At 39.7% G+C, this 17760-nt stretch overlaps 2 protein-coding genes across 3 annotated transcripts in view; one reads left to right on the top strand and one right to left on the bottom strand.

Moving 5' to 3' along the window:
* Positions 1 to 1647, top strand: part of sppl2b (signal peptide peptidase like 2B) — a 15297-nt gene extending 13650 nt beyond the window's left edge. The window contains exon 16 of one of the 2 annotated variants that reach the window (XM_022757903.1): positions 1561 to 1647. The gene's annotated coding sequence lies outside the window, so the exon portion shown is untranslated. Of the gene's footprint in view, positions 1 to 1337; positions 1367 to 1560 lie in introns of those variants that run through there. The other variant, XM_022757904.1, reaches the window with a different exon arrangement.
* Positions 659 to 17760, bottom strand: LOC111230987 (rho guanine nucleotide exchange factor 18-like). Its single transcript, XM_022757901.1, has 21 exons — positions 17727 to 17760; positions 13745 to 13809; positions 12417 to 12558; positions 11846 to 11941; positions 10850 to 10990; positions 10000 to 10250; positions 8782 to 8907; positions 8333 to 8450; positions 7870 to 8121; positions 6649 to 6725; positions 6279 to 6460; positions 5841 to 5896; positions 5526 to 5705; positions 5096 to 5239; positions 4124 to 4221; positions 3962 to 4027; positions 3813 to 3860; positions 3189 to 3665; positions 2504 to 2813; positions 2029 to 2133; positions 659 to 1679 (listed from the first exon to the last, which is right to left on the bottom strand). Exons 4-21 carry the CDS (start codon positions 11934 to 11936, stop codon positions 1525 to 1527), a joined length of 2877 nt encoding a protein of 958 aa, XP_022613622.1. The 5' UTR covers positions 11937 to 11941; positions 12417 to 12558; positions 13745 to 13809; positions 17727 to 17760; the 3' UTR covers positions 659 to 1524.

Below are 17760 nucleotides of genomic sequence, written 5' to 3'. Positions count from 1 at the left end.
CAGCAGTGAAGCCTCCAACATCTGAAGCTATCAACCTGATGCCTGATTCACATCTGGTGAGCAGTCAGGAGGCTAATTAACACCTAGTAAGAAAGCTTGAGGGATTGAGGGAAACCAATTCTCACAGTTTAAAAAAAATAACTATTAACAGCTGCAATCATTCCTTCTGTTCATACTAGCCATTTAAAATCCCTTCCAAACACATGGAAGGGATGTGGGACAAAGTCAGGCGAGACTATCAAGAACATTGTTATGTCAGAGATAAACAAAACAGGGACCCACGCAGCAAAAGCAGCTCCATAGCGCATCTAGAGCTCAACAACTCCAAAGGAAACCTTTAATCAAATCATATCTACCAAAGTTACACATGGAGAGTGTTTTCCCTGCTGAGCTTCGGTGGAGAACATAAAAAGAGATTTTGTCCTAAAAAGACTTACTTTGGATTCATCACACTCAGACTGCTGAAGCCTCATATTAGTGACTGATGAATTTAAAAATATAGTTTTGTACAGAATGAAAACCTGTTTAAATGATCACATGGGCACCTGACTATTGTTTTAAAACATTGTGAACATATCCTTTGAATGTCCTTGATGTGTTCGATTTTTCTTTGCTTCTCTCAACCACACAAAGTCAATCCACAAAAAACACAAGGCTCTAAAGTCAACCATCTTTTTATTCCATGACCCATTAGTTGGGGTTTGGAAGATATTTTACATGGATCCAAGAGGTGACGACTGTCAATGTGTCTCTAGCAGAGAAAATCATCAACATTATGTTAAAAGTTAAATTATATCAGGAGATTATTGAACAGGGAATGTCACTCAGAAACCATTCTGTTACATTCTCAAATGTTTCAGCAGCTGTAAACAAACAGTCCTGCTGATACTGTGTCGTGGACTGTCCCTGTGTCCAGCCTTTCTACGAACCCTTTTAATTTACCTCTTGATTAGAACAGATACTGAGGAGCAGGTCAGTACAATTTTCAAAATGATCTGATTCATTCTAAAACAAAATTATGTGCTTTGCACTTTCATATCTAAACAGATGTAAACTTGTCAAATCTATAGCTTCCTCACAATGCATTACTCATTCCTTAAATTAAAAAGAAAGCGTACAAGTTAAAACATGAGTGCTAAATGGTTACAGACAACCTACTTTCATTTAAAATAAAAATGATAAAAGAACTCTTTAGGGAAAAAGCTTTGGGCAACAAAGTTTTAGCAACATTTTAAAAAGTTAAAATATTATCTTTCCCAAATGTACAACTGGGTCTAGCTTTTTTACATTTTTTTCTTATAAACACGTCCATCACTTTGCCTTTTTTTCCCCCCAAGTTCAGCTGGTTTCAACAGCTTGCTTCCTGTGATAGAGAACTATAACAGTGACCGGTCTTCACACTGGATACACCTGGACGTCATGAAGTAATGTGCAGTGTCTCTTCACAGCTCTGTCAGTCTTTCCATGTGTTTAAGTCTTTATGCAGAAAGAGGCCTCGTCCAAACTCCAGTCTGTAGTTTATGACTAAAGGAAGATTACCTTCTCTTTGCCCATTTCCAGAACATCTTTGGGGAATGGAGGTGGTGCTGGTGGAGGAGCCTCGTTGCTGCTCCTCTTGTGTGTGCTGAAGGACTGAGACATTTTCACACTGTGGACAGATCCTGGCAGTTTGAACATATCTGAGGGGAGAATTAATAAAATAAATGAATACCTCTGATCAATATTAAAATTTTTTCATTAATCATTTTTTTCCCACTTAACATCTATGAACAATTTTGCCATGATCATACACAGAGACTCAAGGTGAAAACAATACCAGCCCCACTGTTCAGGCTGTGCCTGAAATGGTCACTTTACTTTGTGTATGAACTGAGCACAGCTGCTGTTTTCTCTGAAGAGGCAGACTGCAGACTGGCGAGTGTTTGACTCTCAAAAGACTTGGATAGATTATCAATTCTGATAATTTGCATGGGTGATATCTTTATGACTGGCTGAGTGAATGGCCATCTCCGGTTTCTCTGTCTGTACCTGAATGGTAGATCCTTTGAGGGCTGCCGTTCCTCTTGGCTCTCAGACTACCGCCTTCTTTCCCCGTCACTCGGATGGGCAGCACCTGGTTCACATCTATAGAGGCTGGATGTAGATTTGGGGCACCAAGTTATTTATTTATGATAATTATGTTTTTGAAACCATTTTAAAGTTGCATTTAAGTTACACACAAACCAAAATCTGAAGGCATTTGAATCTGAGGACTGATTTGAGCTTGCTGTTTGCTAGCTATGGTGCTAAAGCTAAATGTTTGGGACCAACAAATAAGGAAATAAAGTGGTTTCTCTCTCTATATTTAATGTATAGTTCAAATGGATGGATGGCAAAGACCCGTTTTTATTTCTTAAGTAAATTAGGAATAAAAGGAAAAACAAATGGAAAACACACAAAGACTTAAAACCTAACCCTTGTACTGCAACATAAAGATATGGTGTTCACAGGCCTGTGTCCTGACCTGCACTGTGCGTCCTCTGGTGGGACCCCTTCATCTTTAAGGCCTTCTCCTTTCCCTTGGGCAGAGTAGCCAGCTTGGTGGGGATCTTCTGATGCACGGCAGGAGGTTTGTGCACCTGGTTGGTGGTGCTGATCAGGTGGACGGGCAGCTCGGGTTTGGCAGGCTGGGGGCTGATGCTCTCCTTGCGTGGTGGAACTTTTGGAGGAATTTCCATGAGATTGGAGGTGATGGGCTTTGGAGTTAAGGTCTGATTCCCAAATCCATTCACTATGCTTCCCCTGAATGATGGGTAACTGGAGAGATTCCAGCTCTAGGGAGAAAGAGGAAATGTATTACTCAAACTCTTATCTCACTCTTGACTTCAACCTGTGAAGAGTATCTACTGACTCTAGTGCTTCTTTCTGATTCTGTATTTTATGTCATTTTAAGAAGTATCAACATTAAATCAAGGCTCGGGTTAGCTCTGATTATGTTGTTTTAGAGGATGTTAATCCATTACTGTTATATAGACTTTCCTGACCTGCTGTTCTCTGACTGGATTAAACTTTGATGGAAACAAAATGTTGAAAATTGTCAATGTATTTTCAATTTTAGCAAGCATAGCATTAATCTAAAACAGATGGACAGAGAAATACACAGAAATGTCAATAACATTCGTAGATATTCAGTGAGTCAGATTCCTCACTTGTGCAGGATCATCATAGTTGGAGTGTCCTGGGTTTGGGATGTACTTTGACTTTAACTTCTCCAAACGCTCCCTCTCCTGTGCGTTTCGCTCCTGCTCCTTTTCCACTGATTTTGTGGACTCCCTAAGCCTCTCCAGGTCCTGCTGGTAGTTTTCCCGCTGCGTCTCCAGCTCGGCCTTCTCCCCGTTCAGCTTCTCCTCCCATTTCCTGCAGTCCTCCTCCCTCTGTTGCACTTGAGCCTCCAGAGTCTCAATCTGTATCCTCTGCCGCTCCCTCTCCTTCTCCCAGCGCTGCTGTGCTTCTTGATGCTGAGCCTGTAGCTTGTGCAAGTTGGCGAGTTCGGCCTTCTGCTTCTCTAGGTTGCGCTGCTTCTCCTGCTCAAGCAGCACATTGCTGTAATGACGAGCAGGCTGCTGGCTGGCTGTTTGAAAAGCGCGCTGCAGTTCAATCTGGCTGTCCTGCTGGGCGATGACTGCCTGTATATTCAATATGAACAAACCATAAACAATCGCACAACGGCTTACTTTTATTGTCGTAATCGAATTATATTATTCTCATAATCACTCATTTAGCTTCATAAAGATAAACACTTACAGATTTCAGAACAGTTTACAGTGCATTACCTTTAAGCTGTAGAGCATCCTTATGAGCATCATCACCTTGTTATACACCTGCAGAGAAAAATAAGTGGCAGTGGCAGACATCAAAATCAATATGCATGAATGAATACGGAGAGGAAAGTGATTAGCACAATAAGTGTTAGCAGGGTTACCTCTGTCTCAGGGAGATGACTGGAGGCTGAACTGCAGTTTGGCACTGGGAGTGTCTCGTCATCAGCCTTGAAGCAAAATAGATGAAGCTGTGTAAATAGTTTTACTTTTATTTTTATCACCAGATGAAGGTGAGGTTTAGATCCTGTTCATACTTGACTCACAGACTGTTCCAGGCCTTCAGGACAGTTTATTTCTGTGGTGTGGCTGAGGTGCACTTGACTGCCCTCGCTGCTACCTGGCCTCTCAGCTACATGTCCATCTGAGGATTGTAAATCATACACATCCAAAGTCTGTCAACACCATTACAAAATACATATATTTTCTTTATTTTTGCTGATAAGGGTGTACAGAACAGCACTGCTATATGGTACAGATACACACTGCAAGATGACTTGTTTTTCTGCTCAGACAGTTATTAGGTATTAAACAGTTGTCATTAATCAATGACTGTGTGAAACACAGTGTTTTAAGCAGTCCCAGATGTGACTTATATAGTGTATGTAAGCTTGTGGACTGTAGAAAAAAAATAATTCCCTTACTTTCTCTATTGCAGAGGTTGTCAAACTTTTTCACGTTTGACCCCTAAACTGACACAAATTAGACCACAGACCCCAATTTGATAAGATTTTTTCCCAGAGTCTCTAATCCATCAGATAGGGTTTTTACTTTTAGATGTTTTATTACAGAAAGTGTTTGACAGAATATATAACTATTTTGGTCATGGGTTTCATTGTGTTACATTGTATAGTGAAAATAAATGATTCCCCTTTTTGCTGGGAACCCTCTCAAGGACCCCTGGTGGCCCCCGAACCCACTTTGAGAAGCACTGCTCAAATTTGAATAGATGTTGAAAGATACTGTGGCATTCCAGAGAGTTTTAAAAACCGGTGTTGGATCCTTAAATTGCACAAAAATAAGTAAATAAATGAAATATTTTATTAGCTCCTCAAAATATTTACTTAGATTTCACAATCCATGCACCTGAAAAATTGTGAGCAGGATAATTTTACAGTGTTAACAAGCCAACAAAAAGTTTTTTTAAAAACCGTTTGCTACTGTACTTGTTTAGCTGTGTGGCCACAGTATGTTCCAATGTGCACACATTATTAACACGAGAATATAATACAGCTTACTTTTCATGGTGTTTTCATAGGAGTCACTGTCACCCGCTCCAAAGGTCTCGGCCCGCCTGAGCAGCTCCCCCTGCATCTTACTGTCATCCATTACAAGGTCTGGGTCTCTTATCTTTGACAAGAGCAGGTTCAGCAGGTTTTCCACTGCAGACAAAAGAAAAACTGCTTCTTAATCTCCTCCTCAAAAGAGATCATCAGTGCTCTCTGAGTCATGACTGGGCTGTGAGGGAAAACACAATGTTTCACTTTTACTTCAGTGAAACCCTCAGGATTAAAAAACTAGAGTTTTCTCACTGCTACTCACAGCAAAAATAACTGATACTGAAAACTGCCTCATTATTCCTGCTGTAACAAACAAAACCAATTCCTAAAACTGAGTCTAACTCTTTGACACCAGAGTAGAAACTGATGTTATTGTCTTAGCTCTTACCCTCATCTATGGCTCCTTTGAGCAGCGCCCCCCCCTGCTGGAGGTCAGTAGCATCTCCTCGGAGCAGCAGCCCTTTGTGGGGTGTCTCCTGCTCCATCGCGTTCTCGTAGAGAGCAGCAAAGATCTGCTGCTTCTCTGTCAGACTTTGTATTATCTGGTCATCCCTCTCCTTAAGAGCATCTAGAGAGCAACAACATGCTTGTCTTAATAAATACAGTAGAAATGCAGGTTGACTTTGACTCATAAGTGCTGGTATTATCTGGCCTTTATGTTTAGCTTGGTATGAATATGAACAAGTAATCTCGACTGTCTTACCTTGACAATGCTGCAGTTTAGCAATCAGTTCGCGCTGCAGCTCCTTTTGAGGATAGCTGGAGAACACAGACATTTGACTCAGTATTGTCTATTATGATATATTTTAAAAGATACACCCCCCCCAGTTATTTTTTTATTTTTTTTATTTTTTTTTTTTAACATCTCAACTAGTACACTACTGACAAGACTGCCATGAAATGTGGTTTGTATATTCATGGCTCTCACATTACATTGATTCCCATGACAACCTGGGCTTTCATACAGTGCCACTGTCAGGCCAAGAGTCATCTTTTATCCACACTATGGTCAGTGAAAATGTAGTTAAAAAACTAATGCCCAGATTTTTATAACGTTTGTAGAAGAAAGTTTAAATGTAATGGGCAAATTGCCCAATACAACTCATTCTGCTCCCCTCCGAGAACTCATTACTCAGCTTACTGTTCCACAGCTTCTCGTATGAGGGCCGTCCAGGTGATGCGTTCCTCTCTGGAGCCTGTGTGGATCTCGTACATCTCCGGCAAGCTGGTGGTGCAGGCACAGATAAGGAACATGGCTTTGTCTTCATGGGCTACTTCTCTAACTATCAGCCTTTGAAGGGGGATCACTGGTGGTTTGTTGTCCTGCGTGAGTCGCAATGATAAAGCAGGGGTTATTATGCAAGCAATTATCACGATCTGTCCTGGATCACACAAGTTTATGATATTAAGTGTGAACACATCTGTCTTTGGAGCATTCTGGTATTCAGGGAGCTAAAAACACATTATTGACAGAGTCTCTCTACACAGAATAATGTTTTGGCAGAACTCACCACAGCAGCAAATACAAGCTTCTGATCCTTCTCTTGTAAGAGGAGGAGCACATCTGACAGCAGCACAGCATGGATGTCTGCAGGGGAAGATTAATAGTGCTCAGCATCAAACACTTAAGTACAAAACACATCAAGTACTTCATGTTTAGACTCAAGCTGCCATGACTTGAGTCATGTCTGTCCTGTATTTTGTGCAACTATTCATTTTTGACACTCAAGTACTGATATAAAAACACGCTGCCATACTGGTTCTCTGAATCTTCCGACAATCACAAACGCAATTTGCCCCAAAATTGATCCTCCTATTGAACCTCCTATTAAAAAACACAAGGAAACAAGTGCACGTCTTCCTTATTTTAGCACTAATCCACTGAGCTGTCAAGTCACTTGTTACATCATATCAGTAACTTGAGAGTGCAGACCAGTGCAGACAGACACACTCACGGGTTATGTTTTGACCTTTGGTGACCCCATTAATCATTCCTGTAATTTTAAAGGAAATTGTGTGATGTACAGCCAGGTGACAAATTAATGTAAAAACCAGCATGAGAAGGGAAATATATTGAATGCAAATCTCAACCCACATAAACATCTATGGCAGATTTCACACTGAGTCTCTTTGAAGCCTTAATATATAATTTTCGCTTTGGTAAGGAAGTCTAATTTTCCACACATCATTTTTCAAGTTTAAATAATCAACGTTCTGTCAAGATTGGACAAGCAGCATTTCAAATGTCACATTTGAAGATGGATGGACCTCCATAAGACGTGTTCTTCAGACCATGAATGTGCCGGTACTTTTAAACATCCATCTCAAGTTCACTATTGTGACATGGCTCAGGTTTGAACTTAATGCAGTAACATTAACAGAAAGGCTATAGTTAATCATGCACACATTATTATCATCAAGATTTTTTGTTTGCAATTTTGCCTTTATTGGACCACAAATAAATAAATGATACATTTGTTAATAAATTTGTCATTTAATTATCTATTTTCCACAGAAGGAAATGCAATTTTGTTTATTACACTAGGAAATGCTGTGAAAGAGCCATGTTGTTGGGGAGATTTAGATTACCTTATAAAAAATGTTTGTTTTTTTCCTCATGCTGCAGGGAAAAAGTAACAAAACCTTCAGAACATCAGTCTAACTAAATTTTCAATATACACATGAGTAATGGTCACCGGCTGAGCCACAATGTCATTACACTTGCCACAAACCTTTCTGTCTACCGGAGGACTTCCAGGTGACGGCGCCTTCGTGCAGCAGCGTCCTGTTTCCCTGGATTAGATCCTCTCTGCGGAACAGCTGGCCGTCCTTCTGCCGGCCCTGAGATTTTGGCTCCAAACGCAGGCCGATCTCTCTCAGACGAACAAATTTTTCATATTCACTGACCTGATCATTCACCTCGGAAATGGTGTCTTTGATCCGCTCCAAACCCTGAACCAGAGCCTTGTACTCGTCTGTGTCAGCTGTAAGGAGCATGAAATATATTAATCAACCAGACTTTATTTACATTCAATGGAAACATCTCACACGCAGGACCATCCCAGCCAGAATTTGCCTTATCAAAGAAGGTAGCTTATTTGACTGGAGTAATTTCACTTTTACATTGACGACTAATGAATTAAACACTGAAAGGCTGAACAAAGACTGTAACAACTTGTAAAAAGAGGGAGGCACCTTCAGTGTTCTGGATGATTCGTTCCACTAGGACAGGATATTTTGTGATGCGTTGAGTCACCAACAGAAAACATTCAGGGATTCCCAACCTTCGCACTAGAGGCAGCTGACCCAATTTCTGTTAAAAAATAAGAAATTTATCAAATGTATTAGTTAATTGGCTTGTTGTTGAATCATTCAAGTCACAGTTATCTGGCTTTATTCTCGCCAAACAGTTTACTGTTTTGTGTTAAACATCACAGACTAGTTTAGTTTGTAGATTTATCTTTCTTTCTAATAATCACTGTCATTTGTCCTGCCTCTAAGATACTGAACTCATGCTCAAGACATTAACCTTTTTGCCAACTTCAGTGCATTTTCTCTGTAATAAAAAAACCCACAGGCCTCACTGTGTCTTGAAGAACATCACATCCATGAACACAAACTGACCAGCACGTTAGATTGCTTACCCTCATAAGAATCTGCAGCTTCTTGTTGCTCTGCAGCTGCTCCTTGTAGAAGCTGATGGCTTCATTGTGATGCCGACAGAAAACACTGTAACACTCCATCATTCCTTCTCCCAGTGCATCTGAAAACTAAACAAAAAAAAAACAAAAAACAGTGCATTGTGTTTATTTAAGGGAAAAATTGAAGGAAGACGAGAGGATCACAACTGTCACATTGAGGATCACACTCTCAAGCATCATTTGATGCTCATCAATTGATGCCATAAGCACACACCTAACATACAGACGCAAGTATGAGTCAAGGCATGGTAGATAAGAAATGTTGATTCAAAGTGCTAATATGATAAGAACTGATGCCAGAAACTCCAATTCCCAATGAAAAGCTCCACTGGCTCTGTATTCAGGATATTGACCAGAGGTAAAAATGCTTCAGTAGGAATGTGATGCCAGTGACACAGCATCATTCCTGGGCTTATGGAGCAAAAACACCCATCTGTAGTCACTTTCAGAGTGTTTCAGACATACCAGCCATTCCTATGGACACCTGCACACTCAGCCAGCACATGCAAAGAAAGTGACAAGGGTGGAGAGAGGTGCATGAATATACTATACAAAGAGTGAGGTGTTGCTATGCAGGAAGAAGATGCGTTTAGTATAAAAATGTTTTTCTCTCTTAATAAAGCCAATATCGTAAAGAAATCATTGACCTCAGATATAAATAAATGTTGAACAACTCTCAAACCTGTAACAACAGGTACAAAGCAACAACTGGATAGTGGCAATGTAGCTTTACCTTTCAAAATGTAATGTAAAGGTCACCTAAATATAAAAATGTGTTGAACGACCTGTTTATAGTTAATCCATGATCCTTTTCCCAATTGCCTTCAGCTGTTTTGAAGAGACCTTCCATGGAAAAGTACCTGAAGTCCCAGTGTAGTTTATGGTGACATACAAACTTTACTGACATTTCAACCTGAAGGTGAGTAAACAATGACATTTTCTTTTGAAGAAAGAACTATTTCTTCCAACTTGTCCTCTGTAACTTTGTATATTTCAAAAACTTCCCCCCAAACAAACCTTTCTTTTTAAATTAGAGAACCCAGGATGCCCCCTCTCCATTGTAACCCATTGATTTAAGAAGAAGAATTAGATTGATTGATTAAATGCAATTATTTACATGAAAATCCAGCCTGGCATGGCTTTAAAATTACTCTAATGTACCTGAGAGATGAGGATATCTCCCAGCTGTGTTATCTGGTAGTTGTTTGGGCAGCCTTCCTCCTGACTCTGGTTTTGGCGTGCTTTGAGGCAGTTGAGGAAGTGCTGGTGGAAGGTGAGGAGAGTTTCCACCCTGGGGAAGAGCCGCTCCAGCCTGCCTTCTTCGATCAGCTGAGATTGCCTCAACTCATGCATGTAGACATGGAGAAGGATTTTCAAGGTGCGTACATGGTGCATCTCCGTCTGGATCAACTCTGGGAAATTGATAAAGAGGGATCTATTACTACGTCTGACAGAGGTCAGAGGTTGAGTGCCTGCCACTGTCAAGGGTACAATGATGACAACATCCTTGATAAAACTAGCAGGGTGCCTTTGAGCAAAGCATGTCGCTCTAAGTTGGGCTAGTAAAGCTGACAACACAAAAAGAACTACAGTCACAACAATTCCTGCATATGGAGGCAGACAAAGTAAGACAAAGCAGTACACCAGTGTAGGTCAGAGCTGGAAAATAGCTTCTCAGGTGAACCGTTAGATAAAACAAAACTGCTGTTGCCATTATATTTATTTTCATTACATAAGTGTTTACATAAAGGCCCTCTGAATTAAAGGAAACATCCATCATCACCTTAATTACAGTCATATCCACTTAAGTAGTGCAATTACTGTGTAACCTGTTGTCACTGATCAAAGATTCATCTTCTTCATTGAGTGCCCTGATAAAGTTCTGTCTGTAGACACATAAACACGCGTATATACACCTTCTAAGATGATACATGATTACCAAAAATCCGACTTCACTTTAGCAGTACAATAAGTTATATATTTAAGCTGAGGTTTAGCTGGTGCAGAATACCGTAGATGACATCTTGTCTTTTAACAGCCTCTTTGTTCAGGGTCTTCAGGTAGTTCTGCTCCACAGCCACATTCCAGGACTCCGCCTCCAGGTTCTGGGCATCGGACTCAAGCTCACCTCGCAGCCGAGCATAATGGGAATCTGAATGACACATATACAGTCACACTAGAATTTGTATCACAAACAAGGCTTGTGCTTTGTAGTCATGAGTGTTTATCATTACTGGTCATGTAAGGTTATTTTTAAATCATTTTTAAATATAGTAGTCAGTGTTACTTTTGTGGCAAAAGTTCTCTTTACATGGATCCAGGTTTTAGTCACTTCATAGTAACAAAAATAGAGAAAGATTTAGGTCAACAAATAGAAAATCCATTTAAAGAAAATCAAACTACTGTAGCTACAGCATTACACATTGCACACTGATCTTCCTTGCTGTCCATTAGCGACAAAAAAATATGATGAAATAAACAGCACTAATTATTTCTATCCTTGTTTTGCAGAATTTTACTCATCTTTAATATTCTCAATATTCATTTTGATCATTTATTCACTTGAATAGTTGTTAATTGTCATTAATATTTGTCACAAAAATAAAAGTTGCTGTTGGGGTACTGAATAAAAATAGTTTTTGCACATCATATGGTTTTATTGGCGGGTGCATTGGGTCAAAGAGTCTTTACTGTGAAGAAATCATCCTACACACTGTCAATCTAACTTTACTGTCTACATGAGTATATAAATTTTAAAAGACGAAACTCTTGGGGAGCATTAATTAATATCATTAATGAAGTTATTAAAAGTGAACCTTTGCACAATGTCACATATATTTAATAGGAGAGGATTAAACCTCACAGAAATAGACATTAGTCAGTCCACATTACAACTACACTGAGGTTTCCATCAGCTGTGAAGTTAAATCCCACTGTTGTGACAAAAAAGTACAGGGAGCTTTCAGCAGCTCCTCATCCCCACTGACACCGACAGTGACCAGCTGACCTTCTAGGTTGATGGGCTCAGTCAAGGAGGAAGCCAGTGACACAGAGTCCTCAGAGGAGAGCTTCAACCGCAGGCCATCCACGTCATCCATCTGTGCTGGAGGGGGTTTAGTTGGTATGTGATGAGATAAGGCTCAGCAGGTAAATGAAAATGTGATGTCAGCGCAAAAACACGCAAACACACACACACACACACACACACACACACACACACACACACACACACACACACACACACACGGCCTTCGGTACTATTGCCTTTTTTCAAGATGGGAGCTACAATCACACTATGATGATTTTTCTTAATTATCTAATGCCAAGGAAATCACAACCATAACGGCACAAGGAAAAATGTCAGCAAAACAACAGAAGACATCACATGACTCAGAATCAGGTTTTATACTGCACATCTCTATCAGGCCCAGAATTAACATGGAAAAACATGCAACTAAGCTTGAATTTCAGTTTTATGTATGAGGAAATGCTAAATCAAGACACTGTCACTTGTACTGGGAATGTGGTCTGTACACAAAGGTACATGAAGGAAAGAAGTTCTTAAAATTTTCACCAACCTGGGACTCGTATTGTTGTAAGAAGAGGAAGCAGGCTGAGGACTGGATTTTTTTTGGGGGGGGGGGGGTCACAGTCATGCCTGGGCTACGGAAGCTGGCAGGGAGGCCATTGGAGGCCAGGGGAGAAACACGTTCCCCAGTGCTGGCCGAGAGAAAGAACAACAGGGAAGCAGAAAGAGAGAAATAGTCTGTGAGTAACAGGAGCAGAAACATAAATACCTTGTGAGAGACTGAATGTTAGAGGGTTGAAAATAAGAAACAAGTGCAGATGAATGAGGTTTAAAATAACTGTTACACACAGATGTTTTCCTTGTCGTTTCACTCTGCATGGATGAATACAGGGGATTTTAGAAAAGACAAAGTTGTCCTCCTGTCTACACTTAACATTTTTAAAGTGTGTCAAGTTTACATCATATACAGCAAGATAACTAACAATAAAAACACACAATAAAGCTAATCACAAAGTGGCAGATTTATGGAAAAAATTAACTGTATTCCACTGTTATGCATTACATCAGCCAAAGTTATTTACATGTGTAAAACATAAAGTACAATAACTTGTTTACTTGTTGTTTATGTTTAATTACAATTCCCTTTGAATTATTAATTCTGAACACAGAGCTTTGTACAACATTAACACAACATGACACATCACCACTGACGGTCAAAATCATAGATTATCACCCGGAGCCACATTAAAAGTAATGACGATTTCAAGGATTAAGAGTTAATTATGAAACAGGAATTGCAAAACAAGCATACCATTATTATTTGTTACCTAAAGCTCCACTTTGCTGACTCACAAGCTCTTAAACAAACAAGATACCTACAAAAGAAAAAAGGGCTATAAGTAGACAGTGCATTTCATGGTGCTGAATCCAAACAACAGGCTGCTGCAAAACTACTCTAGCCCTGTGGAGAGGGAACTGGTTTGACAAAATGAGACAACACAACTCAAGTCAGACCAGCTCTCAGGAAAAGACACAACAAAAAAAAAAAAAAGGTGCAGAGCACAGAGCTGCACTATGGTAACAGCAACTACAAATGACATGATTTATTACAGTGACATAAGGATCAACATTTTTTTATTCTACTTTAAAGACACGTTACAATAGATGTTTGTCACCGAGCTCTTTTCTACCCAGCATTTTCTTCTCGACTTTGAGATACACATCTCTGCAGGGTGGGGTGTGAAAATGTTAACAGAGTCCATAATAATCCTATGACTGACACATCCTTTCAAATCTCGCTTGTGTTCTTCATATCTCTGTCCTTAGATGACACTTAAAAGCCGATCATCTCCTCGTCTGCGACTGAAAATGACTCACCTTATTCGTGTAGACGTCTGGCTTTTTGTTTTCCGCAATATGTCTTCCACAGTTTCCTCGTGACACTGGAAAAAACACAAAGGGGAAAAAATTGTATTAAACCAGTGGATAGAAACGAAAGAGGAAAGTGCAGAAAAAGGCTAGCATTGGATGCTCTTGGTCACAATCTGATTGAATTTGATGCCAACTCTGACAGAGAGCAGAGTGTGTCCCAGTCTTAGTGCAGTGGACCACAGTGACCTTGCTGACTGAGTCTATGAGTGTCTGTTTGTATGCACATGCTAATGGGCCCTTGAGGGTCAATGAGACTGATCCACAGTTGTGTACAAAGGCCTCCACCTGATTCAGCGGTGGCAAAGCTTGTGGTAAATCAGACAGGAGGAGGAAAGCAGCTCTATAATGTGGGTGGTAACATAAATCACACCGAACAAACAAGCTTTAACAATGCATGACAGAAAATGTTTGAACCTAAAAGGATGGGGGATATAAACATGGAAAGTAGTCACAACAGCTACAAACTGTATTCTAGTTATATCTATATCTAGTTTTGAAGAAAGAGTTTTGAAGAAAAGCAGCAGTTGTTCCAAGTCAGACACACCCAAAACATACATAACATGTTTGACTAAAGAATTTGTGGCACAAACTCACACGGGAGCTCCCCTGCTAACCACTAGCTCACCTGCCTGACACACAGTGACACATGCTGCAAAGACCAGAAACCTCTGTGTCTGCAGCACATAATATTGTGTATAGCGTTTTTGTTTGTGTCCTCAAAAATCAATCCTAAAAATCAAAATACACTGATAAATAATGTGGTGCACCTGAAAATATGAAATTGCGCTTTGAAAAGCAGTGCTGCTCTGTTTTCACCTTTCAGTCTGTCAGACTAAATGTGTTTCCTAGTGCTGCTCAAGAAGAAGGCCAAAGTAGAAAGCCTGTACATCAGTTCACTTCTTAAAGGGCATTCGAGTGTAATCAGAGGGATATAGGCAAAGTAACCTTTTTATTTTGGGTACATTATTTTTGGGCTTGGGGGGGGGGGTTAAGGGATCAAAAAATCATAACAAGCTAGACCCACCAATAGATGGTGGCACCAGAGGAAATGTCACCAAGGTCATTAAGATTCGTCCTCTACGAGCCATGAAGGTCTGTACCAAATTTGGTGCCACTTGGGGCTGCACAATTAATCAAAAATATAATCAAAATCGCAATATGGCCAAGTGCAATATCCAAAAGGAGCTGCAATTTCTTTTTGATAAAAGGTCAACTGTGTCACAACATACCCTAAATGAAGCATTGTGGTGCTACAGAGATGTCTTGGCCTACAAATCATATTCTCCAGATGTAAGGGGACATACTTATTTGGTACAAGAACCAACAAAAAGCCCATCATCATTTTTTAATTTTTTTCTGTGACAATGAAATGCAAAAATTAGCATTCCAACTGAAATCATGACCAGCACCACAATGCTAATGGTGCTAACAATGCATAACAATGTTGTGACACATTTTACCTTTATCAAAAAACTGCAGCCCCTGCGATTTAGATATTGCTCTTTGATAGTGCACCCATATTGCGATTTCAATTATATTTTGATTAATTGTGCAGCCCTAGTTGCTAGTATCAAATTCGTGTTTTGTCCTGAAAACAAAATTATAGAGGAATCACAATGTCCCAGTTTGTATTACAATACTCTGCCAAATAAATCATATGATATTGGCCATTACTCTTCTGTTCTCTGGGGATAGAAATAGAAGAAACTTTATACTTTGGACTTAACTGATCACACAAAAGTATTTTCTATATGATGGTTTCCAAGTACCATATGCTACATTTAAGATCTACAAACTTCCCCAGCAAACGAACAAAGCAAAAACAATTTTAGAGTGCCACTTGCTTGAACACTTTTCCCCCAAGCCTTAGTTTCATATTACTTTCTTTAAAGTCTTGTTTCTAAGCCTCGTGGTATGTTACAAGCCATATTGTGGTTGTATGGATCAGCCCCATGTTGTGAGTGGCAGCCACACCTCAAATGATTCACACTGGGTGGAAAGGGAGCAGAGCAGCATGAAATACAGGTCATTCCCTGAAGAAACACAAGAGACAAAACAAGACCAACAAGTCTGCCAAGTATCCTGCAGAGGACTGAGAGATAGGGGAAAAACTGCTAAACGCTGTGTTTGTGGAAAATTGCTTCAGCTAAAAAGACATGGGTCCTAATTACACTACCAACAAAACTATCAGAACAAGTCAGAGTTACTTATGTTCTGTCATTACATGACAAAGTGAAAGGGCCCGATGGTCTTCTACCAACCAGGTTATCGATGGTTAACAACCGTGAAACTATAACCATTAGCATGAGGACTCAACTGACCTCTCAACACCAGCATAATACTTTAATTTAATACTTATATTTAAAACCATGAGGTCCCACACCTTCACCTTCTTCGGCCCTTTTAATACTCAAAACTTCCAATGTTCATACACAATTTACATAATTTCTTTCATCAATTACACTCCATCTAATGTTCCCTTTTAGTTCACACTTGAACTGACAATTTTTTTCAAGACCTCTACTTCTACTGACACTTCCAGCTCAGTTCATCATGTACACTTCAATGATTTCATTTCCTTTCAGTGCTTGAACTTCAACTTTACTCAGGGTTTCCATTAAATTATTACATACAAATTCAGTGCTTAACTGAAATTTATTTCAGCACTGACATTTTAACTGCCATTGCAGTTTCTTTCAGTAATTATATTTTGACTACAACTTCAATCACGGGCACATTATGAGAAATGGGTCCCGGGGCACAGACAGGTAAGAGGGCCCCCACCCCTTCTATATAGGACCCCCACACTTTGTGTTTGTTTGTTGTTTTGCGTCTGTGGTTATTTTGTATCTGTTTGTAGAAGTTTTGCATCTCTTTGTGGTTGTTTTGCCCCTTTTTTTGGACTGCTTTGCACATCTCTTGTTTTTTGTTTTGTGTCACAGAACGCTAACAAAACTCCATACAAAGTAAACCATCCATGACTTCAACTACAACTTCTTCAGTATTTTGCTTTTCCAGATGTTTTACCTGCAAAATTTGAGCAGAAAAAATTTTTCTTTTTTCTTCGTGTTTCTTGTCTTTAATCCTTTGTTTTGTTACTGTGATTTTAACAGTTGAAGTTTCATGTCACTCCGCGTGTATCACAAGGCACTATTTTTTGTGAAATAGTTTTAACTATTACATTTTCATATCATTCCGCGTATATACTAACGCACTATTTATGTGAAATCTTGCGTTTTGTTACTGCAATTTTAACCTTTAAAGTTTAATATCATTCCGAGTATATCGCGACGCATTTTTTTTTGTGTGAAATCTTATGTTATGTTTAATCTCTGATTTTGGGGGAGTTTTGCAAGCCGTTAAAAATAAAGTTGGTTTGACGCCATTAGTGTTTTTTATGGGAATGAAGAATGCCATGGCACTAACAGCACATTGAATCAACAGAGACAGGTGCGTTGGAGTATCAGTGTATAAGAGAACAAACAGGTGACAGGTGTGAAGTCGAAACAGGAGTGGCTGCAGGTGACTACTTATTAGCCACCTACACATATTCCCACGTTTACTAAGTTACTGCCTTCGCAAATGGAGATTTGGTAGATGGAGGCTCACGCTACTTTAGCTAATAAGCTAGTAACCGAACTGACGACACTGGCTTTAAGTTGTTCAAAGTCAAAATTACGACGTAGAGGAAAGGAAAAAGAACAACTCGTGTTATTTTACCACCGGATCATGTCGAGTAAGTAAAAAAGCAAGAAGCCACCGTTTGGAAACAGCTGTTTTCATGGTTGCGGTGTATGTTTTACACCCCAATAATGTCAAATACTCAGTAACTAAACCCAATGTAGTCGCTTATCAACTTGTTTGTCGTGTCCGTCCAGTTAATTTCCTAACAAGATCAATTCAACAACCCAACAACAGTTTATCTTACCTGGTGTAAAGCAGCAGCTGCACCAGGAGCAAGA

This window comes from Seriola dumerili, unplaced genomic scaffold, assembly GCF_002260705.1.
Source record: "Seriola dumerili isolate Sdu_G_001 unplaced genomic scaffold, Sdu_1.0 BDQW01000291.1, whole genome shotgun sequence".
Classification (NCBI taxonomy): Eukaryota; Metazoa; Chordata; class Actinopteri; order Carangiformes; family Carangidae; genus Seriola; species Seriola dumerili.
Note: the sequence above shows the minus strand (reverse complement) of the source record. Positions and strands in the feature narration are given on the sequence as shown.